Below are 17,268 nucleotides of genomic sequence, written 5' to 3'. Positions count from 1 at the left end.
TGGTATCGGAGGAGTCGCCTACTTGAAGAAGCCTTCTGTGAACGTCGACGATGACGTACTGGATGATATGGACCTACCGGATGATGTTTTTGAGAGAGAAGTTATGCAGGAAGTTGATATGGATATGTTCCTTTGAGATATGTTCCTTTGACATTAATGTGTTCCTTTGAGATATGTTCCTTTGACATTAATGCCAACACAGACCGATGTTCCCATGACACAACTTTTTTTAAACCAGTTGTGTTCCTTTGACAGGAATTTTTAAACCAGTTGTGTTTCTTTGACAGGGATTGCTCAAGTTGTGTTTTAAACCAGTTGTGGTGTTCCTTTGACAGGAATTGCTCCTTTGACAGGAATTTTTAAACCAGTTGTGTTCCTTTGACAGGAATTGCTCAAGTTGTGTTTTGACAGAAAGTCGAAAGTCGATATGGATATGTTGGATATGTTCCTTTGACATAATGCCAGCGTAAACCGACGACATAATGACCCACGATGATAACCAATCGTACTGATTCGTAGCGCTACTGAGTCATGGCGCTTCGTGGGAGACGTACAGTCATTTTAAAGGACATTGTGGTGTACCTAGATTAAGGCGGTGGTTCCGTGCCAACCGTTTTGTCTCAATATTCCCTCTTTTCCTCGTCGAAAGCTGCACCACAACATGGGCGTCTCAAAGGGAAAGAAGGCTAACGCGGACAACGTAAACTCCATGTTGCAGCTCGTGATGAAGAGCGGAAAGGTGGTGCTCGGCTACAAGCAATGCCTTCGCGCCCTGAGAGAAGGCAATGCCAAGCTGGTCCTCTTCTCGTCTAACTGCCCCGCCCTGCGTCGTTCGGAGATCGAGTACTACTCACTCTTGGCTAAGGTCGGCGTGCACCCCTACAAGGGTGACAACAACGAGATGGGTTCCGCCTGTGGTAAACTCTTCAGAGTATCCTGCATGGCTGTTACCGACACCGGCGACTCTGACATCGTGAAGAGCTTTGAATGATGTGCACGTTCCCTGAACTCCTGTGTTTGTGAAGCCGTAACCTCATATCTCTCTGTCAGAGGTGTTTACAGATCATTTTTAACAATCTTCAAAGGAGTAGTTGCTCGATTGAATTCGTCAGCACACACGATGGTTGTTCAATTGAATTCGATTCGTTAACTGGAATTCAATAGAATTCGTTGTTTACCGATCCAGCTACGCAGCAAGCTAGAATTCGTTGTTTACCGATCCAGCTACGCAGCAAGCATGTCTTTACTGACCATCTACGCGCGAAGATGGATTTTTAAGCAGGCCAGCTACAATTGTCGGTAACCCAGAAAGCAGTTCATCACTCACAAGCCTAGATAGACGAAGGGAAAAGCATAACCCTGCATGGGCGGCCGAAGGAGTTGGGGTGGATAGGCACCTTGAAGCGAGCCAGCACCGTACCCTTGTTGCCGTGGACGTTGGATACCTTGCCCCACTTCACATGCATCTTAGTCACGCCGGTACGCTTGCTCTTGGTCTTGTAGACGTAGGCGACCTTCTTCCCAACATAGAACTGGGCCTCCTCAGTGCCAGTGACATCCTCCATAGCGACGCGGACGTATCTCGGCTCCTGGATGTGCTTGGAGCGCTTGTAGCCGAGGACTCGCCCGCGCACATACAACCTGTTCTTCTCTGAGTTGCCGACCTCAGCACCGAACTTGTCCTGACGGGCCTTCCTTATGACGCGTCGAGTGGCTCTGAAACTGCTAACCATGGTGAACCTGCAGACCGCCACAAATCAGGCATTTTCAGAGACAGAACGGATCATTGATTATCAATCACGACGAGAACGATACTGCTTGGCGCAGCGCCCGATAGCTTCAGATACCTGCACCACCTCATAAGGTACACACTGAGCTCGTGTGTAATTGATCTTACGCTGGATTGGGGGGAGCATCTCGTACGACTCCGGCAGAGTGCGTTGCGCAGCGATACTTTTGTTGACGTCCAGGATGTAGCTCTTCTTCGGCGTAACGGGCAGGGAACCTAGAGGGAGGTTGTACTTGCGTTTGGGGGCAGCCTCAAACTTCTTAGAAACTGCGGGGTGACCGAGATCCATCCCCTCAGGCAGGATCAAGGTATGGATTACGCGCGATTCCTTTCCGGCCAGAATCTCTTTTAGTACGGCAGGAGCTTCGGTTTCAATATCGAGTACAGCCATTGGGGTCTTGGTGACGTCCCAATGTTTATTACGTCCGAGGTACAAACGTGAAGCCAGGTGCTGACGGTCGCCTTGGAACCTGGGAAGGGTGAATTATGTCGTATGACAATGCGCCTACCTCATAGTTGCCGTTATTCGCGAATGGCACCTGCACACCCGCTTCGCTCATACGTTGTCGCCTCCAAACAGTTGGGGTTTTGGCACTATGTGCCGAGGCAGAGCATGGCTGAGTGTGCAAATCATCACTTTCGTTCATGTCCAACCATTCGTCTAGAACCGTTTCCCACAACCATTCGTCTAGAATCGTTTCCCACAGAGACACACTGTCATCAGAAGCCTACGACTGCAAGGCTGGCTCCCAGTCGGGTCCCGAGGCGATCTGTTCGTACATAAGTTCTCAGGCCTCTAGCTGCCGCAACAATACCATGTCGACTTCCTCCTTCTTATCGTCCTCTTCGAATCGTTTGAGCTGCGAGCCAACGTACCATGAGTTCATAATACCAGGAAGGGCGTGCCCAGCGCCTCGCACCGCTCCCAACTCAGCTGGCACCGCTCCCAACTCAGCTGGCACCGAACCCAACTCAGCTCGCACCACTCCTAACTCGGACACTGCAGCACTCATCAAGGAGGCCATGCTGCGAGAGCGAATCGCAGCTCATGAAGAGAGCCTTGACGACTTGTACGCCAGAGCGACAAGAACCCGCGGACGCCTGGAGCGGTACGTTTAACGCATGTGTTTTTGTTCAAGTTATGTCGTTTCATGTTCATATAAGTAACCTCCAGTTATGTTGCGTTTCGTGTTCTTATGAGTAACCTCCAGGTACGTCGAGTAACCTCCAGCTACGTCGCGTTTCGTGTTCTTATGAGTAACCTCCAGTTACGTCGATTTAAATGAACCTAGTCACATGAGGCAAATCTCGCGAGGCACAACCACAAGCGATGTCGCATCGCACACATCGCCATGTGATTCAGCACCAGCGACTCCCCGCGATGCTATGGCAAGTCCCCGACAGCGGTTCGAGTCGCTCCGAAGGGAAGCAGAAACGTGGATGCCCTTTCTGAGGCAGATGCATTTCGAGAAGGAGGTCCCCGTTCTGGCTTCCACCGACGAACCGCAGGTGCGGTCGTGGTTGAACGCTGCAGAGATATTTTTCAAAAAGCACGCCGTACCTCCGCGCCTACGCCCCTTCCTCATTGAGTCGAGGGCCGAGGCGGAGGCCGGAGCCTCGTGGTCACAGCTGGTCCGGGACGGGGCCAAGAACAGCGAGCTGCTGTGGAGCTCTACCAAGCACCTATTCCTCGAGCAGCACACACATGACGACCGATGGGGCCTTTCATCATTGCTGTCGGGGTCAAGTATTCGCTCGAATGTGGACTTGGTTCCTGACAAGATCCGATGCTGCACGAAGTGCTGCATTCGTTGCTGCTCGCTGGGGTGCTATATGCTGACGGGATGTGTTCGATGGTGCTGTTGTGAATAAGGGACACAACGGAAGAGCAGGTCAGTGAAGCCGATCCCTTCACATGTAAGCGTGGTGTGATGCCGAAGTCGGAGAACTCCACATTCAGGCTACACAGTCATAGTACTTGACTCCACGGCTAGGATGTTTGAGCTTTCGGACCTTTTCGACAACTCAGAGCCAGTGAAGGGTTTTACCCCGTCTTCGCGGTAGCAGATTTTGAGGTACGTACAACGGTACGTTAGGAACAATGGCAGGCCCACCACAGGTGTGAGGGCCAAGGCTGCGAGCCAGGGATTCACTCCATAGTGCGTGACGGGAATGGTGGCTACCAGTGTGAAGATTCCCGTGATCGTAGCCGCGAGGCCCGTTAACCGGCCTAGGTACTCTGGGGGGAAAATGAAGTTCGTCCATATGCTCTTGGCGTTGAAGAAGTATCCTCCCATAAGGCAGTTCGCTGACGCAGCGACGTAGTCGTACGGTTCAGAGCCGAAGCTGAAAAGGAAAGACAACAAGAAGCCTACACTCACAACATTGAGCATGAGTGTAATATCCGTCAGGCGACCTATATAGCCCCAAAAGAACGTGCTCAGCAGGGAGGCCACGTAGAAGAACCCGTAGAAATTGGCAACGCCCTCACCTCCCCAAACGAGCATGGTGTTAACCAGTGTGGCGTGGGAGAAGAATGTGACGCACTGCCAAAGCATGCACGCGATCCATTCAGGTGTCCGGAGATACTTCCGAGTCGTTGGGGAGCAGACATCGCATATACGCGCTTTACGGCACTCAGTACCAAAACGTTCAGCGTCTATCTGAGCACGGGTGAGACTGGGGAGTGAGAGACAGTAGAGGACACTGTGTTACAGACCGTCGATGACCTACCCTATGGGAATGATGAAGATCCAGTAGGCCACAGTGACTTGGGTAAAATTGTAGCCTGTGGTTTTGCCGATCTCGTAGAGGACAGCGTAAACTAAGGAGGTAGCGTATTGAACGGCCATGACAAACGTCATTGCTAGGTTTTCGTGCTCTTGAAAGTCAGCTCCGATTGAAAGAGCTGGGTACCCGGTGAAGTAGGCACAGAGTCCCATGAAAGCGAAACCTACGAACATCCCAGCAGAGTTGTTCGAGAAAGCAATCATTGGCAGACAAACCCACATCATCAGTTGTCCCACAATGCCCGTCCACTGAGGCCCGAGAATGTCGAAGAATGTTCCTGCAAAGACCCCTGTAGAGAAATCGCACGCGCTCACGATGGCCAGGCCCATAGAAAACGCCTGATCTTGAGCTTCGCACAGCATTCCTGACACGGGGTCAGGAACCGAGTCTGCTGGACACAGCCAGGCGAACTTCCCCGAGTCGCGCATAAACCGAACCATCGGAATCCACCCCGCATGCAGCACATTGGTGAAAAGCAACGCCAGCGAGTATATGGCGATTCTCCAGTACTTGTTGGATAGGGCTTTCAATCCCATGCTGAGCGATTTTCGCTAATACTGCATAACTCAAGTGGGCTGCAAACGGTTTTTTTCGAAAATATGCTTTGGGAGACCTTGCCTACGGTGAACGGAGACCTCTTTTACAGGATCACCGATGCACGAGCTCCTGTAGTGCAGAAGGACGTGTACGAAGGAGGCTTCCACGTGTGGGAGGCCTCGGTTGACCTCGTCCGGTTTCTGGACTCCTCTCGCCTATCCGCAGGCCGCGTGCTGGAGTTAGGAGCCGGTCATGGGCTGCCTGGACTCTGGTTTGTGTTGAATACGGATGCACACGTCACTTTCCAGGACCTCAACCCAGAATGCTTGGAGAAGGGAGTAGAGCTCAACGCTCACAAAACCCTCACAATGAACAACGGTGAGCTACTTGTACTTGCTTACGAGGAAGGGGTCTAGGTGCAGCATGTAGCCTCGGTGCGACTCCCGTCCTGCATGGCGCAGGCTGAAAAACTTGGCCGTCTCCCTAGACTCATTCCGCCTCTGCTTGGCTTGCTTGGCAACCTTGACCGCCTCGTACTCACTGATGAACCGTGCCTCCGAGGGCATGCCCGCTAAAGCGTCCTCAGCACGCCTCTCCCGCAGGTCGGATTTGTCGCGCTTGCGTTTGACGATGAGCTTAGACAGAGGCATCTTGGTCCGCTTTAACGCTGTGAGGCCCATGGCATGCTCGCGGTCCCGCTGGAACTTCTTCTTGGACGTCCGGTCGCCCTCAGTTCGGACCAAGTCGTAAATGTCCTTGACGATGCCGGTGAATTCCTGCTTCATCTCGCTGGTCTGCATCTGCGTCTGGACTTTGAGAGCTTTTGGAGCGGGCTTGGGGGCGGATTTGGGCTCCTTCGGAAGCGGAGAGGGCTGGACAGGCTTTCGTTTCGGCTGCAGGGGTTGTGCCTTTAGCTTGTCGAGTACTCCCAGAACGGAGCGCATATGCGTTTTTTTCAGTTGAAATTCGCAGTTGACATGTTCCAGATTTGTCCTCAGAGGTCCGAGTGCACACGGTGACTGGCCATTGGGAGGACCTAGACGTTGATGGCTCTTTCGACATCATTCTGGCTGGGGAGTGCTTGTACAGAGTCGAGAACTATGCCTTGCTGGTCAGCATCCTCGAGAGGTGCCTGACCGCGGACGGCAGAGCTTTCTTCGCCACTAAAAGGTTCTACTTCGGCCTCACCGGCGGCACCGACGACTTCGAGGATTTTCTTCGCGAAGGAAGGCAGTTCGCTTCGGAGGTAGTCCATACCGTAGAGGACGGAGTGTCGACGATTCGGGACATCATTGAAGTCCGCCGAAAATGAGTATCGATGAACCGTTGTCCTCGATTTCTGTGCTATCTACAGTCTAGTCCGCAAGAAATGAGTTACTCAATTCACATTGTACACGCTCGCGAGTCGTGGTCTATTCGGGTGTTTCCTTTCCAGCGGGCGCGCTGCAGATGGAAGCTGCCGCCGAACTGAGTGGGCACCAGCTCCAACACTCTGTGGTAGTTGCAGCTGTTGATCCGTGCAACAGTATGTGCCACGAAGTCAGGCGACGTGTTCATCAGGCCCTCCCAGAGTACCTTTACGGTGCGTTTGGACAACCGGTCGAGACAGTCGTTGCGGCGTGAGGGCTTCGCGTCCGAGCAGTCTCTGTCGAAGGCGGATCCAGGCACGGCGAGGCCGAAGAGGAAGACTTCAGCTGCCTGCTCAGCTCGGTTCAACCGGAGCAGTCCAAGAATGAGGGTGTTCAGCGCTCTAACGTCCGGCAACAGCCCGCTTCGAATCATATTCCGAAAGACTTCCACCGCATCGTCGGGGAGGTTGTTCGCTATGGAGGCCGACATCAAGCACGTATGTACGTGCTCGTTCACAACGAAGTTATAGTGTTCGGGTATCTCCTTGACCAGTTGGAAAGCGCGATCCATCATACCAATCCGACCAAACAGCTTTATGAGAATGGAAAGCGTGAAGTTCGAAGGCGGGATCTGATTCTCCTGCATTTTTCTGAAGAGCCGTTCACACAGCTTGACGTCTCCCACGCGCACGCAGCCATCCAGCAGAGAGTTGTAGAGGATGCCATCCGGTTTGAATCCGCGCGTGCGCATCACCTCCAGCAGCTCCAGAGCGCGTGGCATGTTGCGTCCAATGCAGTAGCCCTTGATGATCGTGGAGTAGGTGATCATGTCGGCCTCCACACCGGCTTGCTGCATGTCCTCCAGTACGAGCGCGGCGTGATCCATGGCACCCACGCGGGCGCAGGCGTTGATGACCCCGTTGTAGGTCACGGTGTTAAGGGGAATGCCTTCCTGTATCATTTCATTGTAAAACTTCAGAGCTAGGTCCAGCCGACGGTGCTGGGCGCACCCCTTAATCAACGTTGAATATACGACGGTGTTCTTAATCCCCACACGGCGAGCCTCGTCGAAGACCACCTGAGCATCTTCCAGGCGTGAGTTACTGACGTAGGTATCCAGTAGGCAACCATACAGGAACTCGTTACCGACATGGTCGTCGGATGCGCGACGAAACACTGATTCACACGCTGTGATCTCTTTCGATCTGGACAGGGCCTTCATGAGCTGAACTGTGGAGTTCACATCTAACCGACAGCTGTCGCGAGAGGCAAAGGCGGCGGCCACTCGAACAAGGTCCTCGCGAGAGCCTCCTCCGATAGCGACGTCAACAATCACCTCAAAGAGGACACTCAGCGAGGTGGACATGCACCCTTTCAGATGGACATCACAGAACGCACCTAAGCCGGTTTTGGAGCATTCCATGGCGAGTTCGCTTATTTTCTTTCGCAGCACGTAGAGACCTAGAAAGCTTTTCTGCCGCATGTTGGAGGCAAGGACGGCCGCAGACTCGTAAGAGCCATGGACCAGCATAGATTTCACCGCGTTGCCCAGGAAGGGAAGGGTTCTCGGCACGTACGTCGCACTACCCTGGTAGTCTCGACTGGAATTGCGTCATCAAACAGCGTAAACTGACACGATGTATGGAGATAACAACATTAAGCCAAGGGTACTCACGACAGCAACGATAGACTCAGTTGCAACAAGATGTCCGAATCTAAAGATCCAGACTGCTGCAGGACTTGCTCGAATGAGTCGTCAGATCCGCCTAGGCCGCCGAGTATGTAGTCGGCTAGGATTTCGACATCCGGCATTCCGTCCGTGACTGTGGTGGAGGTAGAATGGATGGAGTAGCGGCGGTCAACTCCCAAATCAAAGTTGTCTTCGAACCGCGGGTACTCAGGGAGCAGGCTGTCTTCGAAAACCAAGGCAGCCACAGTCTTCTTTGCTGTCAAGATCTCAGCCTTGGGTTCCACCTCTGAGTCGACGAAGGGGTTCGGCATAACACCTGTGAGATGTCGCACGTATTCAAAGATATTGAAATATACTACATCGTTAGTCTCTCATAAATTTTGCCCAGCGGTGAAACGACGGGTGCGGTGCGTACACGACCCGACCACCCTACCCTGCTCCCGCCAGGTGAAGTTGTCTCGTGAGTCACATACCAGGTCATTGGTGGTGTGGTTTTGGTCATTTTAAGTCGCTAATGTTGACGACACCTAGGGATGAGGAAACGACGCTTAACCGAATGGAAACGACGCCCAACCGACTGGCATCAATGATCGCCCGTGGTTGGGGCTTGTCAGGTGAAACCTGCAGCAAGTGTGGAGTGGTGCCCTTGATCCTGAACTCTGCAGATCCCTTGGCGCAGTCAGCGTGCGTAGCCTGCGATGAAATCGAGAGTGGATCCTCGTTGGATGTGCAGACCTTCAAACAGCAGAACAGCTTCCCCGAGCTGCATAGGCAACGGGCTGCGAGTCGGCTGGCGAGCTCCATGTGCTGGAGAGCGACGAACTCGGCATTACTGGCTCCCTCTCCCTTTTCGCCCTACGACATTCCCGAAACGCGTAGAGGCATCCTAGGCGAGGCGACCTACCAGTCCTGCTACTCGGCTCTTGCCCGGCGTTTGGAAAGCCAGGCAATGAGTCTCTCTGGTGATGGAAATGAGTGAGTGCCCGAAGCAACAATACTTAGCGATGATATGCGCATTGTGGTGCGGGACATGAAACAGGTCTGTGACACCCTAGGCTCCCTATCGGCTTTATATTGACGTGAAATCTTTTGGACACAAGTGTGGATGTAGGCGGCTGACAAAAGACATGACGCATCCCTTTTATTGATGTGAAGTCTTTTTTGAACACAAGTATGGATGTAACCCTTTAGCGATGTATATTTTTATGAATCAGTCGCGGAAATTCTTCCCAGTACTAACGAAAGACATCAGGCAACCTTTTAGCGAGGTGTATTTAGACATGGGTGATCAAGACGCATCGTCCTTGTGCTCTGTTCAGTGGGTTGAATCCTGCTTAGCGTTCGTAGAACTGGGTTTACGCGATGATTTGGTTCTCGACGTCTTCCTTGGTGTGGTCCCTGTGTTTCGACTCCGGCTCTTCTGATATAACCTCTACGGGGCAGTCGTCAGCACTGAGCTTGAAGACAACAGGGTCTAAGGGCTCCAGCTGTGACGGGGATTCGAGATTTCCGGCAGCAATCGGGACGATTTGGCCACTGGGCGTAATCTGCGTGTGGGCAACGGCTGCTTCTCACGTTAAACGCCCCAGGAAACGGGAGAAAGAAGTTTCCATTTGCGGGAAGTGCCCTGTGGCGATCCGCGCCGTCCACGAGTGTAAAGTGTAGGCGTCGCTGTTGTAGAAGGATAACGTGCCAACGACTCCTGCACGTCTCCATGAAGGGGTAGTTCTCCCAGGAGCCTGACAGCTCATTCAGGTACCATAGAGTCGGGCGCAACCAACCTGGAGCCTCGAGGCGCAGCAGAAATCCGCAGGTGAACACGCTGTCACCTTCGTCTAAGCACCCGTCACGAATCGACCACAGGGAGCACGATTCACAGGGTAACTCGTAGCTGCCGTCGCATGGGCCCACATCACATTCCCCCGTGGCACCGTCCTTAAGTCGAAGCGACATCTGCTTGGAGGTACGCCGCGGCAACACGATGAGGAAGACACGGTCTCCTAGAATGGGGTCCACGAAGGCCAGGGGAGTCAAAACTGATTGGCAGTCTGTCGGCTCAGCATACGTGTACTCCGCAATAACTTCGGTCCATAGGTTGTTTCGGCCTGCGTTCCTCTTGAAAACGGGGATCGAGAATATGACGACCATGTGTTCCTGACTTAAAACACGTGCCTCGTCGCGGAGTTTGCGGTAGCAGCTCGAGAGAAGCCGTGCGGACACGGAAGCGACCTCATCCCTCCAGATAGCTGTGGACTCCTTGCATACACATGAGCACTCTGCCTCGTCCATTATCTCACGATGCGTGATCTCCCCTTCGGTAAAGTCGGACGAAGGCTCTGAACGGTGATTTGCATCCATTAATTCTAATCTTTTTCGTAATTCCGAACAGTTTTTTGCTTGGCAGATTCAAACGACTAGTTTGCTTAAAAGATAACATGGTCACTTGTCGGAGACGATTCGTCTAATACTTGCTCGGCGAGGCTCGTTTGGGCATCGTTTCGCTGCCGTTTTGACACGCTCACTGAACTCTTCGCTCCCCATCTCGTCGATCGAGACCCGCTCATATCCGGCTTTCTGAAGCGCACAGCGAACAGCCTCAGCTTTGGCAGCCAGATGAAACACTCCCACGGAGCTTTTGGTCTCGAACGCAGTCAGTTCGCGGGCCAGCCTACGTACCTCTGCCGGCAATGCACGCCGTACCCCACCGAGGGAGAACTCGCCGCGCCAAACGATGAACGTGACTTCCATCAATGGCAGCCGACGCGACGGCGTCGCTCGGGGCTTTGACGACCGACTTGTACGTGGCGCCGATTCGAAGGCAGTCAATCGCCTTTCAAGGGTCTCTACACTCAGTTCGAGTTGCTCCACTCGTCTTGACAGTAGCCTTATGAGTTCCTGTTCCGGTGAAACCATTTTACAGTCTGTCACAGTTGCAGACGGTCTTGTGGGCACGCTTCCAACACTACGCGCTTGGACGTACTCGAGCTCGTCATCGGACAACTCGGAGGTCTCGCTGGAAAGAGGTTCGCAGCTTTCCATATTTTGAAAATTGTGGTACAAAAAATGCACGTTCTGTGGGGAAAATCGTTACTGCACAGCAAGCCCTGAAAACCGCCGCAGACTTCGTTCTGCGCGGTGCCGCCGATAATTTTCGTCGAACATCGTGGAACACAGCAGGCCCAAAAGTAATATCCCCACCACGCTCCTGGCTCCCCACACAGTGGCCTCGATACGGTGGAATGTTGGCGTTAGGACTGCGCTGAGGAGATTGCCGCAAACTTGCAGAATGGTGGTGCAGGCAGTTTCGGACAGAAAGGGGAACGCTGCCTCAACGGCCATTTCGATGCTCAACGATTGGATTGGGCCTACGAAGAAACCTAACACAAGCACCAAAACCGCTAAAGAAAAATTATATTCGTACTCGAGTTTATATCCTACCTAGAAGCTTAGGGTCGTCCACGAGGTTGGCGTGGAAGAAGAAGCCAATGATAGATACAGGCAGCACGCCGCGTAGGTGTAGTGTTGGCCAGGTCATAAACAGTGCAATGGCAGTTGAGGCAGCCAAGCATAGAGTCAACGCGGCTTTCATTGACCCGCTGTGGCTGATAGAACACACGACGATGGATCCCAGAAGATTCGTTACCACGAATCCAGCGCCCAGCGCACCAACATAGCGGGAGGCTACGCCCCGCGCCTCAAGGAATGTGCCCCTGATCATCATTCCCCCATCGCCTCACATGTCTGAGCTGAAGAGGTTGAGTACGGTTTCGCTCACCGAAAAAACTGGAAGCTGGAACCAATAAACACGCACATGCCAGGCGACCCTCACCATGCTCCACAAGGCCCAATTGGTCATAGTAAGTGGACGCGCACCTAGTAATCCTTCCCGTAGACGACCGGGGCTGTATTTGGCCACCGCGACACCGGTCGGGCGTATAGCAGCGCGAAACCTCACTAAGATGTCCACTTGGTCCTCCCAAAGGGTTGAAAGGGTGGGCAACATCGTAGCCCTGCCAACAGGATCTGGGATAAACGCGACACACAGCGCGAGGCCAAGCACGCATCCCCCAGCGTCCAGCAGCATGGCGGTGTACATTGACATCCACGTCTCTCGGATATACGCCACCGCGACGCCAAGAGCGTTTGCGTTTACGCCAATGCTAGTGGCCAGCAAGCGCTCCCCGTCAGGAAACCACCAAAATGAAACCTCAGCCGGCGAATTCGTAAAGAATCCCTGAGCGCCTCCGCAGACGGCTTGGCCAAGTAACACCACAGGCAGGGATGTTCTGCCCAGAACCTTGATTACCGCTCCCGCGCTCTGCAACGCGGCGCCTGCGCAGAGCGAACCCCGCATTCCCAGCGACGAGATTAACGACGACACAGCGAAGGCGCACAAGCAGTAAGTAACGAAGTAGGCTTGCACAAGCTCTGCAATGGCCTGCTGCGATCCGAAGTACTTTCGAGCCTGCTTGCCGTACGGCGAGTGAGCAAAGCAGATGCAATTGTTCAGCATGGCCGAGAACCCAACGATGAGGAGCACCCTCCAGCGGTTTCCAGGTACAGCAACAGGGAGGTTGCTCTGTTGTGAAGGCTCGTTCATCTAGACTAAAATGAACTAATGTTCGTAAGTCGTGTAGATTAATTCGCGATCTTATTAAATTGTCATGGTTGCGCGGAAAAGTCAGCGATTGCGTGGATCGCTTCCGCCAGAAACTGTTCTGTTACGCAACCGGCGTTCTCCAACCAACGCGGCCGCGCGTTCAGCGGCGGTCAATCGCTGGCCACTCAATGTCGACGTCTCGGGCTCCGACGTATCCCTGGAGATCGTCCAGTGGGGGATCTCCTCCGAAGCCGCCTTGCGGCAGGGGTCCCAGAAGCTACTGCAGGCATTGTCCGGTAAGTCAGATCTGGAGACGGTGTGCTTCGTGGGCGGTCCCAAAGTGGAACAACGTCACAGCTCAGCCTTTTTCCGGTACTTTGCTAGGGAATTTTACTCTGTGATTCGAAAGCGGACCTTCCTCTCAGGAGGCAGACTCCGCGAGGTGGTGCTTAAAGACATTGACTTCGACTTGGTGGAGGATGACTGTGAGCGCAATGTTGGCATCTGATCAGGTTTCGAGATCCTTTTTCTGAGGACGCGGCGCCTGCAGGCCTTACGAGTGGTGAATCCTCGAAGTGCAGGTCTAGGGGTTCTAGCGATCCAGACCTCTCCTGGACTCGTTCCTTCTTCACGAACATATCCATTCCCAGCCATGTGCAGTTCGTATTGCGGGGTTTTGACTTCGACGGAGAGGAGTTCGTGTCTCTCTGTGAGTTTCTCTTTCAGGATAACGCTAACGTCCAAGTCCTCGATCTCAGCGGCAACTCCAACCTGCGCATCACTGCTCAGCTGGAAGAGACGCCATGGCCTTCCTCTTTGCATTCAGTCTCTCTCGGGGGCTCCCGACTGACACCCAGCGTGTTACTTTCCGCGCCCCTCGCGGCCCTCCGACGACTCGACCTGAGCAACTGCCGTATCACTCCTCCCGAGTGGGCAGACCTGTTTACCCAGCGCGGGCGATATGTGCACCCGGCCATCCGTCTTGCTCGTCTGGATGTCTCGCACACGAACATGGGCGACGACGAGCTTCAGAGAATGTTGACGTCACCGCTTCTGGACGATCTGGAGTGGCTGTCCTTGGCGTACACGACCGTCACGGCCGAGGGACTTATGGTGGCGACTCGGGCATTACCTCATGGCCTCGTAGTCATCAACCTCGCCGGGATTCCCCTCTCTTCCAAGCATGTGAGCATTACTTGCTCTTTAGTGGGGATCACGGGGCCCTTCGACGAGACTGGTTGCCGCGACTTGGAAGCACCTACTCCGGTGCCGCCACCGACCTGGAATTGCTTGACAGGTCCTGAATTCGAGAGCGGAGGTATCTGCGCTCTGCGAGTATCTGTCCCGCCGACTACAGCCGAATTTGAGGAGCTCTGCCAGTTGCTCTCGGTGATACCCACACTGAATCATCTGTACTTCGAGGGGGTAGCGTGAGCACCACTCTCTTCCGACACAGTCCTGCCCAGGAGGGAAGCCTTTCAGACATCCTGTCGAGGTATGCGAGCACCGGTGTCTGGCACCTTTTGACCCACGAGGGTCTGCAGTGCAACGTCTTTAACGGTCGATCGCCTCGCAGCTTGGTCCCTAAGCGCCTCTCTATGTATGTGGCTCTCTCACCACCCTTGACGCCCAGTGCGGGCTTAGATCCCGGGCTTACCTTGGAGGCCTACCGTGTCGGCGAAATGTCGGTATCGGCCACCAAGAAGGAGCTGCTTTCCGTGTGCTCGACGCTGTTCAGGGTGTTGCTTACGCAATGCTGTATTGACGGACTAACGGTGAGACTGCTGCGCAGTTTCCATGTAGGCACAGGCGCTGCTCGAAGGCAACGTGCCCTCCCTGCTTGCTGGTCTGGAGGTACTCAGAATGCCGGACTCAGTGATAAACCTAACCATCCTCCGCAACTTGCAAGAGCTGCGATCAGATTCGAACCTTCCGCCTGTAGTGCGCTACCTGCTGGATGTCACCATGGAGGAGCTCCCTCAGCGCTCGATAGGGCTGAAATTCCAGATGTTGGGGCGCTTGGACTTTCAAGACTCCCTCTACGGCTCGGGAGCCTTCTTCGAAGGGGGGTCCGGATGCTTGGCGTCGTCGCCGCAGGAACTACGGGACCTCTGGGAGGAGCGGCACAGCCCCCCCCTGCCTGTAAACACCCGAGAGGGAGGGCGCGTTCTGATACAGGAGCAGACATCAGTCTTCGGCGTGCTCCCGAATCCACCTCGGATGGAAAGGACGCCAGCAGCTGCACAGGTATGTCCTGCAGTCCGGAATGCCTTTGACCGGTGTCGATGTCGGGAGACTATTGTTGTGACCATCACCGAAGACAGCTGTCTTCGAGACTTGCTGGACCCGATAACACGTAGCTGTCGGAACGCCAGTGAACAAGAGGCGGCGCTAAAGATTCGGTGATACTGCAATCGGCGATACATTCAGTGACTACGTTGAATCCGTCATGTCCCGACCAGGACCTAACACGGAGGACCTTGCACAGAAGTGTCACGGGTTCGTCAAGCTGGGAGAAGTGCGGCAGGGTAAGGCGCGGCACAAGGCTCTGCTGTATAAACTCATCTGCGACGCGCTGAAATTGGACTGCAGCATCCACCGAGTGAGTTCTCAAGCGGGGACTCATGTAGAACGATGCTTCTGTGTGGAACATCGTAAGTGTCGGAGACGAACGGCACCTAACTCGACTATGGGTGGTGTCGTGGACCAGCCGGAAGGTACCGGTCCAGTTGTCGTCTTTAAAGGAGGATCCTTCCTCAGTGGTGGAGCTTGACGAGGCTTTCACGTTCCACAGCCTCATCGGCAAAGGGTCGTTTGGGGAGGTCTGGAAAGTAGAGGTCAAACGATGTTCAAATAGACTGCGGATGCTGGAGCCTTCTGAGCACAAGTTCTACGCCTTGAAGCTAGCTTCCATCGAGGACGAAGACGTACCCATCGAGGCTGATCTGCTGCTGAAACACCGCCACACATGTGTTGTCCCGCTGATCGCTGTTTTTGTAGGCCAACAAGTGGAAGTGCAGCGAAACCGGCAGAAGTCGAAACAGAAATTCATGTGCCTTCTGATGACACTGGCAACAGGCAACCTTGAAACCCAGCTTCTAAAGGCTTCCGGTTCAACCTCGGAAAGGCTGACGCCTCAACAGGCGCGGATAATTCTGCTGGACACTGCCCGAGGTATGGCCTATCTGCACACCCCCAGCCAATCCCAGGAGCATCTCCTCCATCGAGACCTGAAGCCAGCCAACATTCTGTTGGACAACACATCAGGTCCATTGTGGCGCGCTCAAATCGCAGACTTTGGCGTCTCGACGCTGAGAAAGGAGAACGGCATGACCGACATGACTATGGGGCCTGGGACAGACGGATACATCGCACCTGAGCAACAGACGACGGTGTATTCACGTCCAGCCGACGTCTGGTCCTTCGGAGTGGTGGTATCGCGTCTAATCGGGTGGGAGCATTGGAAGGACCTGACTGGCCTTGGGCTGCAGAGATTTGTTCGCTCGTGCCATGAAGACGCCTATCTGAAGGATTTAGCTGTGCGGTGCCTCTCACCGGATCCCCTTTTACGGCCGTCCTTTAAGGACATTCAAGGTATGTTGTGGCTCGATCTCCTACGATCGGAATTCGAGGCGGCGGTGACGCGTCTATGTTCACGCAAAGGTCACACACTGCGCGCCGTTTCCCACGGCCTGTCTCCCGGAAAGGAGAACACCAGTGACAGTTTTTTCTTCCAATGATGACTCTTTCGACTCATAACTCTTCGTGCGGCCTGGTCCGACTCATAGAATGCTTCGCCTGACCTGAGTCCACAGACTCAATCCCCACGCGAAAAGAAGGTAATGTGGGGCAGCTTCGTCAGCATGCGTCAGTTTTTACCAAATATAGTTCCAATGACTGGGCTTCTGTCTCGAATGAGCGCGACCTTTATTATAACCCTGCTCTTTTTGCAAGCCGTCATGGCTTACGAGTTGGGAGCTCCCAACTGCAACTTCGCCCTTTCAAAAAGAGGCTTGAGCAACGCTCACTGCAGGTCTCTTTGTGAAGATGTGGAGTTTGGAGAGGCTACCCCTCATGAGTTCTCCCGCGAGTGCTCATTCGAGTACTATGATGCACATGGAGTTGCTTCGTCGAACACGTGTGTTGGCAATACATCCATTGCATCGAGGGCCTATACTAGGTTGTCTGATGTTCATTCTTTCGCCGAATGCCAGGATCTCTGTCGAGAGCAGGAGGACTGCGCCTGGGTTATGGCACGCTCCAAAGGCGACGCTCTGTCATGCGAATATGTGAGTTCTCGCTGTCCATTTCTGCCTAACACTGCTTCCAGTTGCGTTCTGCTGACATGCACGCGGCTGTCTCCGAGTCTAACCGACAGTGTGACCTGGAGGAGGTCCAAAACAACCCAACGTCACCCATTCTTTGCCCAGACATGGCCGGTAAGATTTCACTGTCGAGTTGCTGCGTTCTCATTCATTTGCAGTTGATTGCCTTTTTTCAAGTGACGATGTAG

At 53.9% G+C, this 17,268-nt stretch overlaps 16 protein-coding genes across 26 annotated transcripts; 5 read left to right on the top strand and 11 right to left on the bottom strand.

Annotated features, from left to right (window-relative positions):
- Nucleotides 1-661: 661 nt before the first annotated feature.
- Nucleotides 662-991, top strand: KVP18_004117 (uncharacterized protein; the record flags this gene model as incomplete). The annotated part of the gene is made up of 1 exon (XM_067956443.1): nucleotides 662-991. One exon carries the CDS (start codon nucleotides 662-664, stop codon nucleotides 989-991), a length of 330 nt encoding a protein of 109 aa, XP_067808354.1.
- A 340-nt stretch (nucleotides 992-1,331) lies between these two features.
- Nucleotides 1,332-1,733, bottom strand: KVP18_004122 (uncharacterized protein; the record flags this gene model as incomplete). Its single annotated transcript, XM_067956451.1, has 1 exon — nucleotides 1,332-1,733. The coding sequence occupies one exon, from the start codon at nucleotides 1,731-1,733 to the stop codon at nucleotides 1,332-1,334; it is 402 nt and encodes a 133-aa protein (XP_067808361.1).
- Nucleotides 1,734-1,793: 60 nt separating this feature from the next.
- Nucleotides 1,794-2,303, bottom strand: KVP18_004118 (uncharacterized protein; the record flags this gene model as incomplete). Of its 2 annotated transcripts, XM_067956445.1 has the most annotated exons (2): nucleotides 1,794-2,259; nucleotides 2,299-2,303. In XM_067956445.1, the coding sequence occupies 2 exons, from the start codon at nucleotides 2,301-2,303 to the stop codon at nucleotides 1,794-1,796; spliced, it is 471 nt and encodes a 156-aa protein (XP_067808356.1). The 2 variants fall into 2 exon arrangements, with proteins under 2 accessions (XP_067808356.1, XP_067808355.1); XM_067956444.1 differs by lacking the exon at nucleotides 2,299-2,303 and having other exon boundaries at nucleotides 1,794-2,180.
- A 274-nt stretch (nucleotides 2,304-2,577) lies between these two features.
- On the bottom strand, nucleotides 2,578-2,814 carry KVP18_004119 (uncharacterized protein; the record flags this gene model as incomplete). Its single annotated transcript, XM_067956446.1, has 1 exon — nucleotides 2,578-2,814. The coding sequence occupies one exon, from the start codon at nucleotides 2,812-2,814 to the stop codon at nucleotides 2,578-2,580; it is 237 nt and encodes a 78-aa protein (XP_067808357.1).
- A 361-nt stretch (nucleotides 2,815-3,175) lies between these two features.
- Nucleotides 3,176-3,661, top strand: KVP18_004121 (uncharacterized protein; the record flags this gene model as incomplete). 2 transcript variants are annotated; one of them, XM_067956449.1, is made up of 1 exon in its annotated part: nucleotides 3,176-3,661. In XM_067956449.1, one exon carries the CDS (start codon nucleotides 3,176-3,178, stop codon nucleotides 3,659-3,661), a length of 486 nt encoding a protein of 161 aa, XP_067808360.1. The 2 variants fall into 2 exon arrangements, with proteins under 2 accessions (XP_067808360.1, XP_067808359.1); XM_067956448.1 differs by having other exon boundaries at nucleotides 3,230-3,661.
- An 89-nt stretch (nucleotides 3,662-3,750) lies between these two features.
- KVP18_004113 (uncharacterized protein) lies at nucleotides 3,751-5,115 on the bottom strand (the record flags this gene model as incomplete). 2 transcript variants are annotated; one of them, XM_067956435.1, is made up of 2 exons in its annotated part: nucleotides 3,751-4,495; nucleotides 4,523-5,115. In XM_067956435.1, 2 exons carry the CDS (start codon nucleotides 5,113-5,115, stop codon nucleotides 3,751-3,753), a joined length of 1,338 nt encoding a protein of 445 aa, XP_067808346.1. The 2 variants fall into 2 exon arrangements, with proteins under 2 accessions (XP_067808346.1, XP_067808345.1); XM_067956434.1 differs by having other exon boundaries at nucleotides 3,751-4,468.
- A 384-nt stretch (nucleotides 5,116-5,499) lies between these two features.
- KVP18_004116 (uncharacterized protein) lies at nucleotides 5,500-6,060 on the bottom strand (the record flags this gene model as incomplete). Its single annotated transcript, XM_067956442.1, has 1 exon — nucleotides 5,500-6,060. One exon carries the CDS (start codon nucleotides 6,058-6,060, stop codon nucleotides 5,500-5,502), a length of 561 nt encoding a protein of 186 aa, XP_067808353.1.
- Nucleotides 6,061-6,152: 92 nt separating this feature from the next.
- Nucleotides 6,153-6,371, bottom strand: KVP18_004125 (uncharacterized protein; the record flags this gene model as incomplete). The annotated part of the gene is made up of 1 exon (XM_067956456.1): nucleotides 6,153-6,371. The coding sequence occupies one exon, from the start codon at nucleotides 6,369-6,371 to the stop codon at nucleotides 6,153-6,155; it is 219 nt and encodes a 72-aa protein (XP_067808366.1).
- A 128-nt stretch (nucleotides 6,372-6,499) lies between these two features.
- KVP18_004123 (uncharacterized protein) lies at nucleotides 6,500-8,466 on the bottom strand (the record flags this gene model as incomplete). Of its 3 annotated transcripts, XM_067956452.1 has the most annotated exons (2): nucleotides 6,500-8,066; nucleotides 8,141-8,466. In XM_067956452.1, 2 exons carry the CDS (start codon nucleotides 8,464-8,466, stop codon nucleotides 6,500-6,502), a joined length of 1,893 nt encoding a protein of 630 aa, XP_067808362.1. The 3 variants fall into 3 exon arrangements, with proteins under 3 accessions (XP_067808362.1, XP_067808364.1, XP_067808363.1); XM_067956454.1 differs by lacking the exon at nucleotides 8,141-8,466 and having other exon boundaries at nucleotides 6,500-7,996; XM_067956453.1 differs by lacking the exon at nucleotides 6,500-8,066 and having other exon boundaries at nucleotides 8,137-8,466.
- A 203-nt stretch (nucleotides 8,467-8,669) lies between these two features.
- Nucleotides 8,670-9,134, top strand: KVP18_004127 (uncharacterized protein; the record flags this gene model as incomplete). Its single annotated transcript, XM_067956459.1, has 1 exon — nucleotides 8,670-9,134. The coding sequence occupies one exon, from the start codon at nucleotides 8,670-8,672 to the stop codon at nucleotides 9,132-9,134; it is 465 nt and encodes a 154-aa protein (XP_067808369.1).
- A 376-nt stretch (nucleotides 9,135-9,510) lies between these two features.
- Nucleotides 9,511-10,513, bottom strand: KVP18_004124 (uncharacterized protein; the record flags this gene model as incomplete). Its single annotated transcript, XM_067956455.1, has 2 exons — nucleotides 9,511-9,702; nucleotides 9,731-10,513. 2 exons carry the CDS (start codon nucleotides 10,511-10,513, stop codon nucleotides 9,511-9,513), a joined length of 975 nt encoding a protein of 324 aa, XP_067808365.1.
- Nucleotides 10,514-10,594: 81 nt separating this feature from the next.
- Nucleotides 10,595-11,194, bottom strand: KVP18_004114 (uncharacterized protein; the record flags this gene model as incomplete). Its single annotated transcript, XM_067956436.1, has 1 exon — nucleotides 10,595-11,194. The coding sequence occupies one exon, from the start codon at nucleotides 11,192-11,194 to the stop codon at nucleotides 10,595-10,597; it is 600 nt and encodes a 199-aa protein (XP_067808347.1).
- Nucleotides 11,195-11,242: 48 nt separating this feature from the next.
- On the bottom strand, nucleotides 11,243-11,876 carry KVP18_004120 (uncharacterized protein; the record flags this gene model as incomplete). The annotated part of the gene is made up of 2 exons (XM_067956447.1): nucleotides 11,243-11,553; nucleotides 11,594-11,876. 2 exons carry the CDS (start codon nucleotides 11,874-11,876, stop codon nucleotides 11,243-11,245), a joined length of 594 nt encoding a protein of 197 aa, XP_067808358.1.
- Nucleotides 11,877-11,888: 12 nt separating this feature from the next.
- On the bottom strand, nucleotides 11,889-12,755 carry KVP18_004126 (uncharacterized protein; the record flags this gene model as incomplete). Of its 2 annotated transcripts, XM_067956457.1 has the most annotated exons (2): nucleotides 11,889-11,945; nucleotides 11,985-12,755. In XM_067956457.1, 2 exons carry the CDS (start codon nucleotides 12,753-12,755, stop codon nucleotides 11,889-11,891), a joined length of 828 nt encoding a protein of 275 aa, XP_067808367.1. The 2 variants fall into 2 exon arrangements, with proteins under 2 accessions (XP_067808367.1, XP_067808368.1); XM_067956458.1 differs by having other exon boundaries at nucleotides 11,889-12,755.
- Nucleotides 12,756-12,819: 64 nt separating this feature from the next.
- Nucleotides 12,820-16,495, top strand: KVP18_004115 (uncharacterized protein; the record flags this gene model as incomplete). 5 transcript variants are annotated; one of them, XM_067956438.1, is made up of 6 exons in its annotated part: nucleotides 12,820-13,240; nucleotides 13,360-14,185; nucleotides 14,212-14,530; nucleotides 14,559-15,157; nucleotides 15,186-15,357; nucleotides 15,386-16,495. In XM_067956438.1, 6 exons carry the CDS (start codon nucleotides 12,820-12,822, stop codon nucleotides 16,493-16,495), a joined length of 3,447 nt encoding a protein of 1,148 aa, XP_067808349.1.
- Nucleotides 16,496-16,648: 153 nt separating this feature from the next.
- On the top strand, nucleotides 16,649-17,044 carry KVP18_005226 (uncharacterized protein; the record flags this gene model as incomplete). Its single annotated transcript, XM_067949622.1, has 1 exon — nucleotides 16,649-17,044. A coding segment is annotated over one exon (396 nt), but the record flags the coding sequence as incomplete, so codon positions are not given.
- Nucleotides 17,045-17,268: the final 224 nt, after the last annotated feature.

This window comes from the organism of the source record quoted next (genome assembly GCF_019968955.1).
Source record: "MAG: Porospora cf. gigantea A chromosome Unknown PgA_NODE_471_length_17268_cov_351.27, whole genome shotgun sequence".
In the NCBI taxonomy this organism is placed as follows: Eukaryota; Apicomplexa; class Conoidasida; order Eugregarinorida; family Porosporidae; genus Porospora; species Porospora cf. gigantea A.
This window is presented reverse-complemented; position numbering and strand designations above follow the sequence as displayed.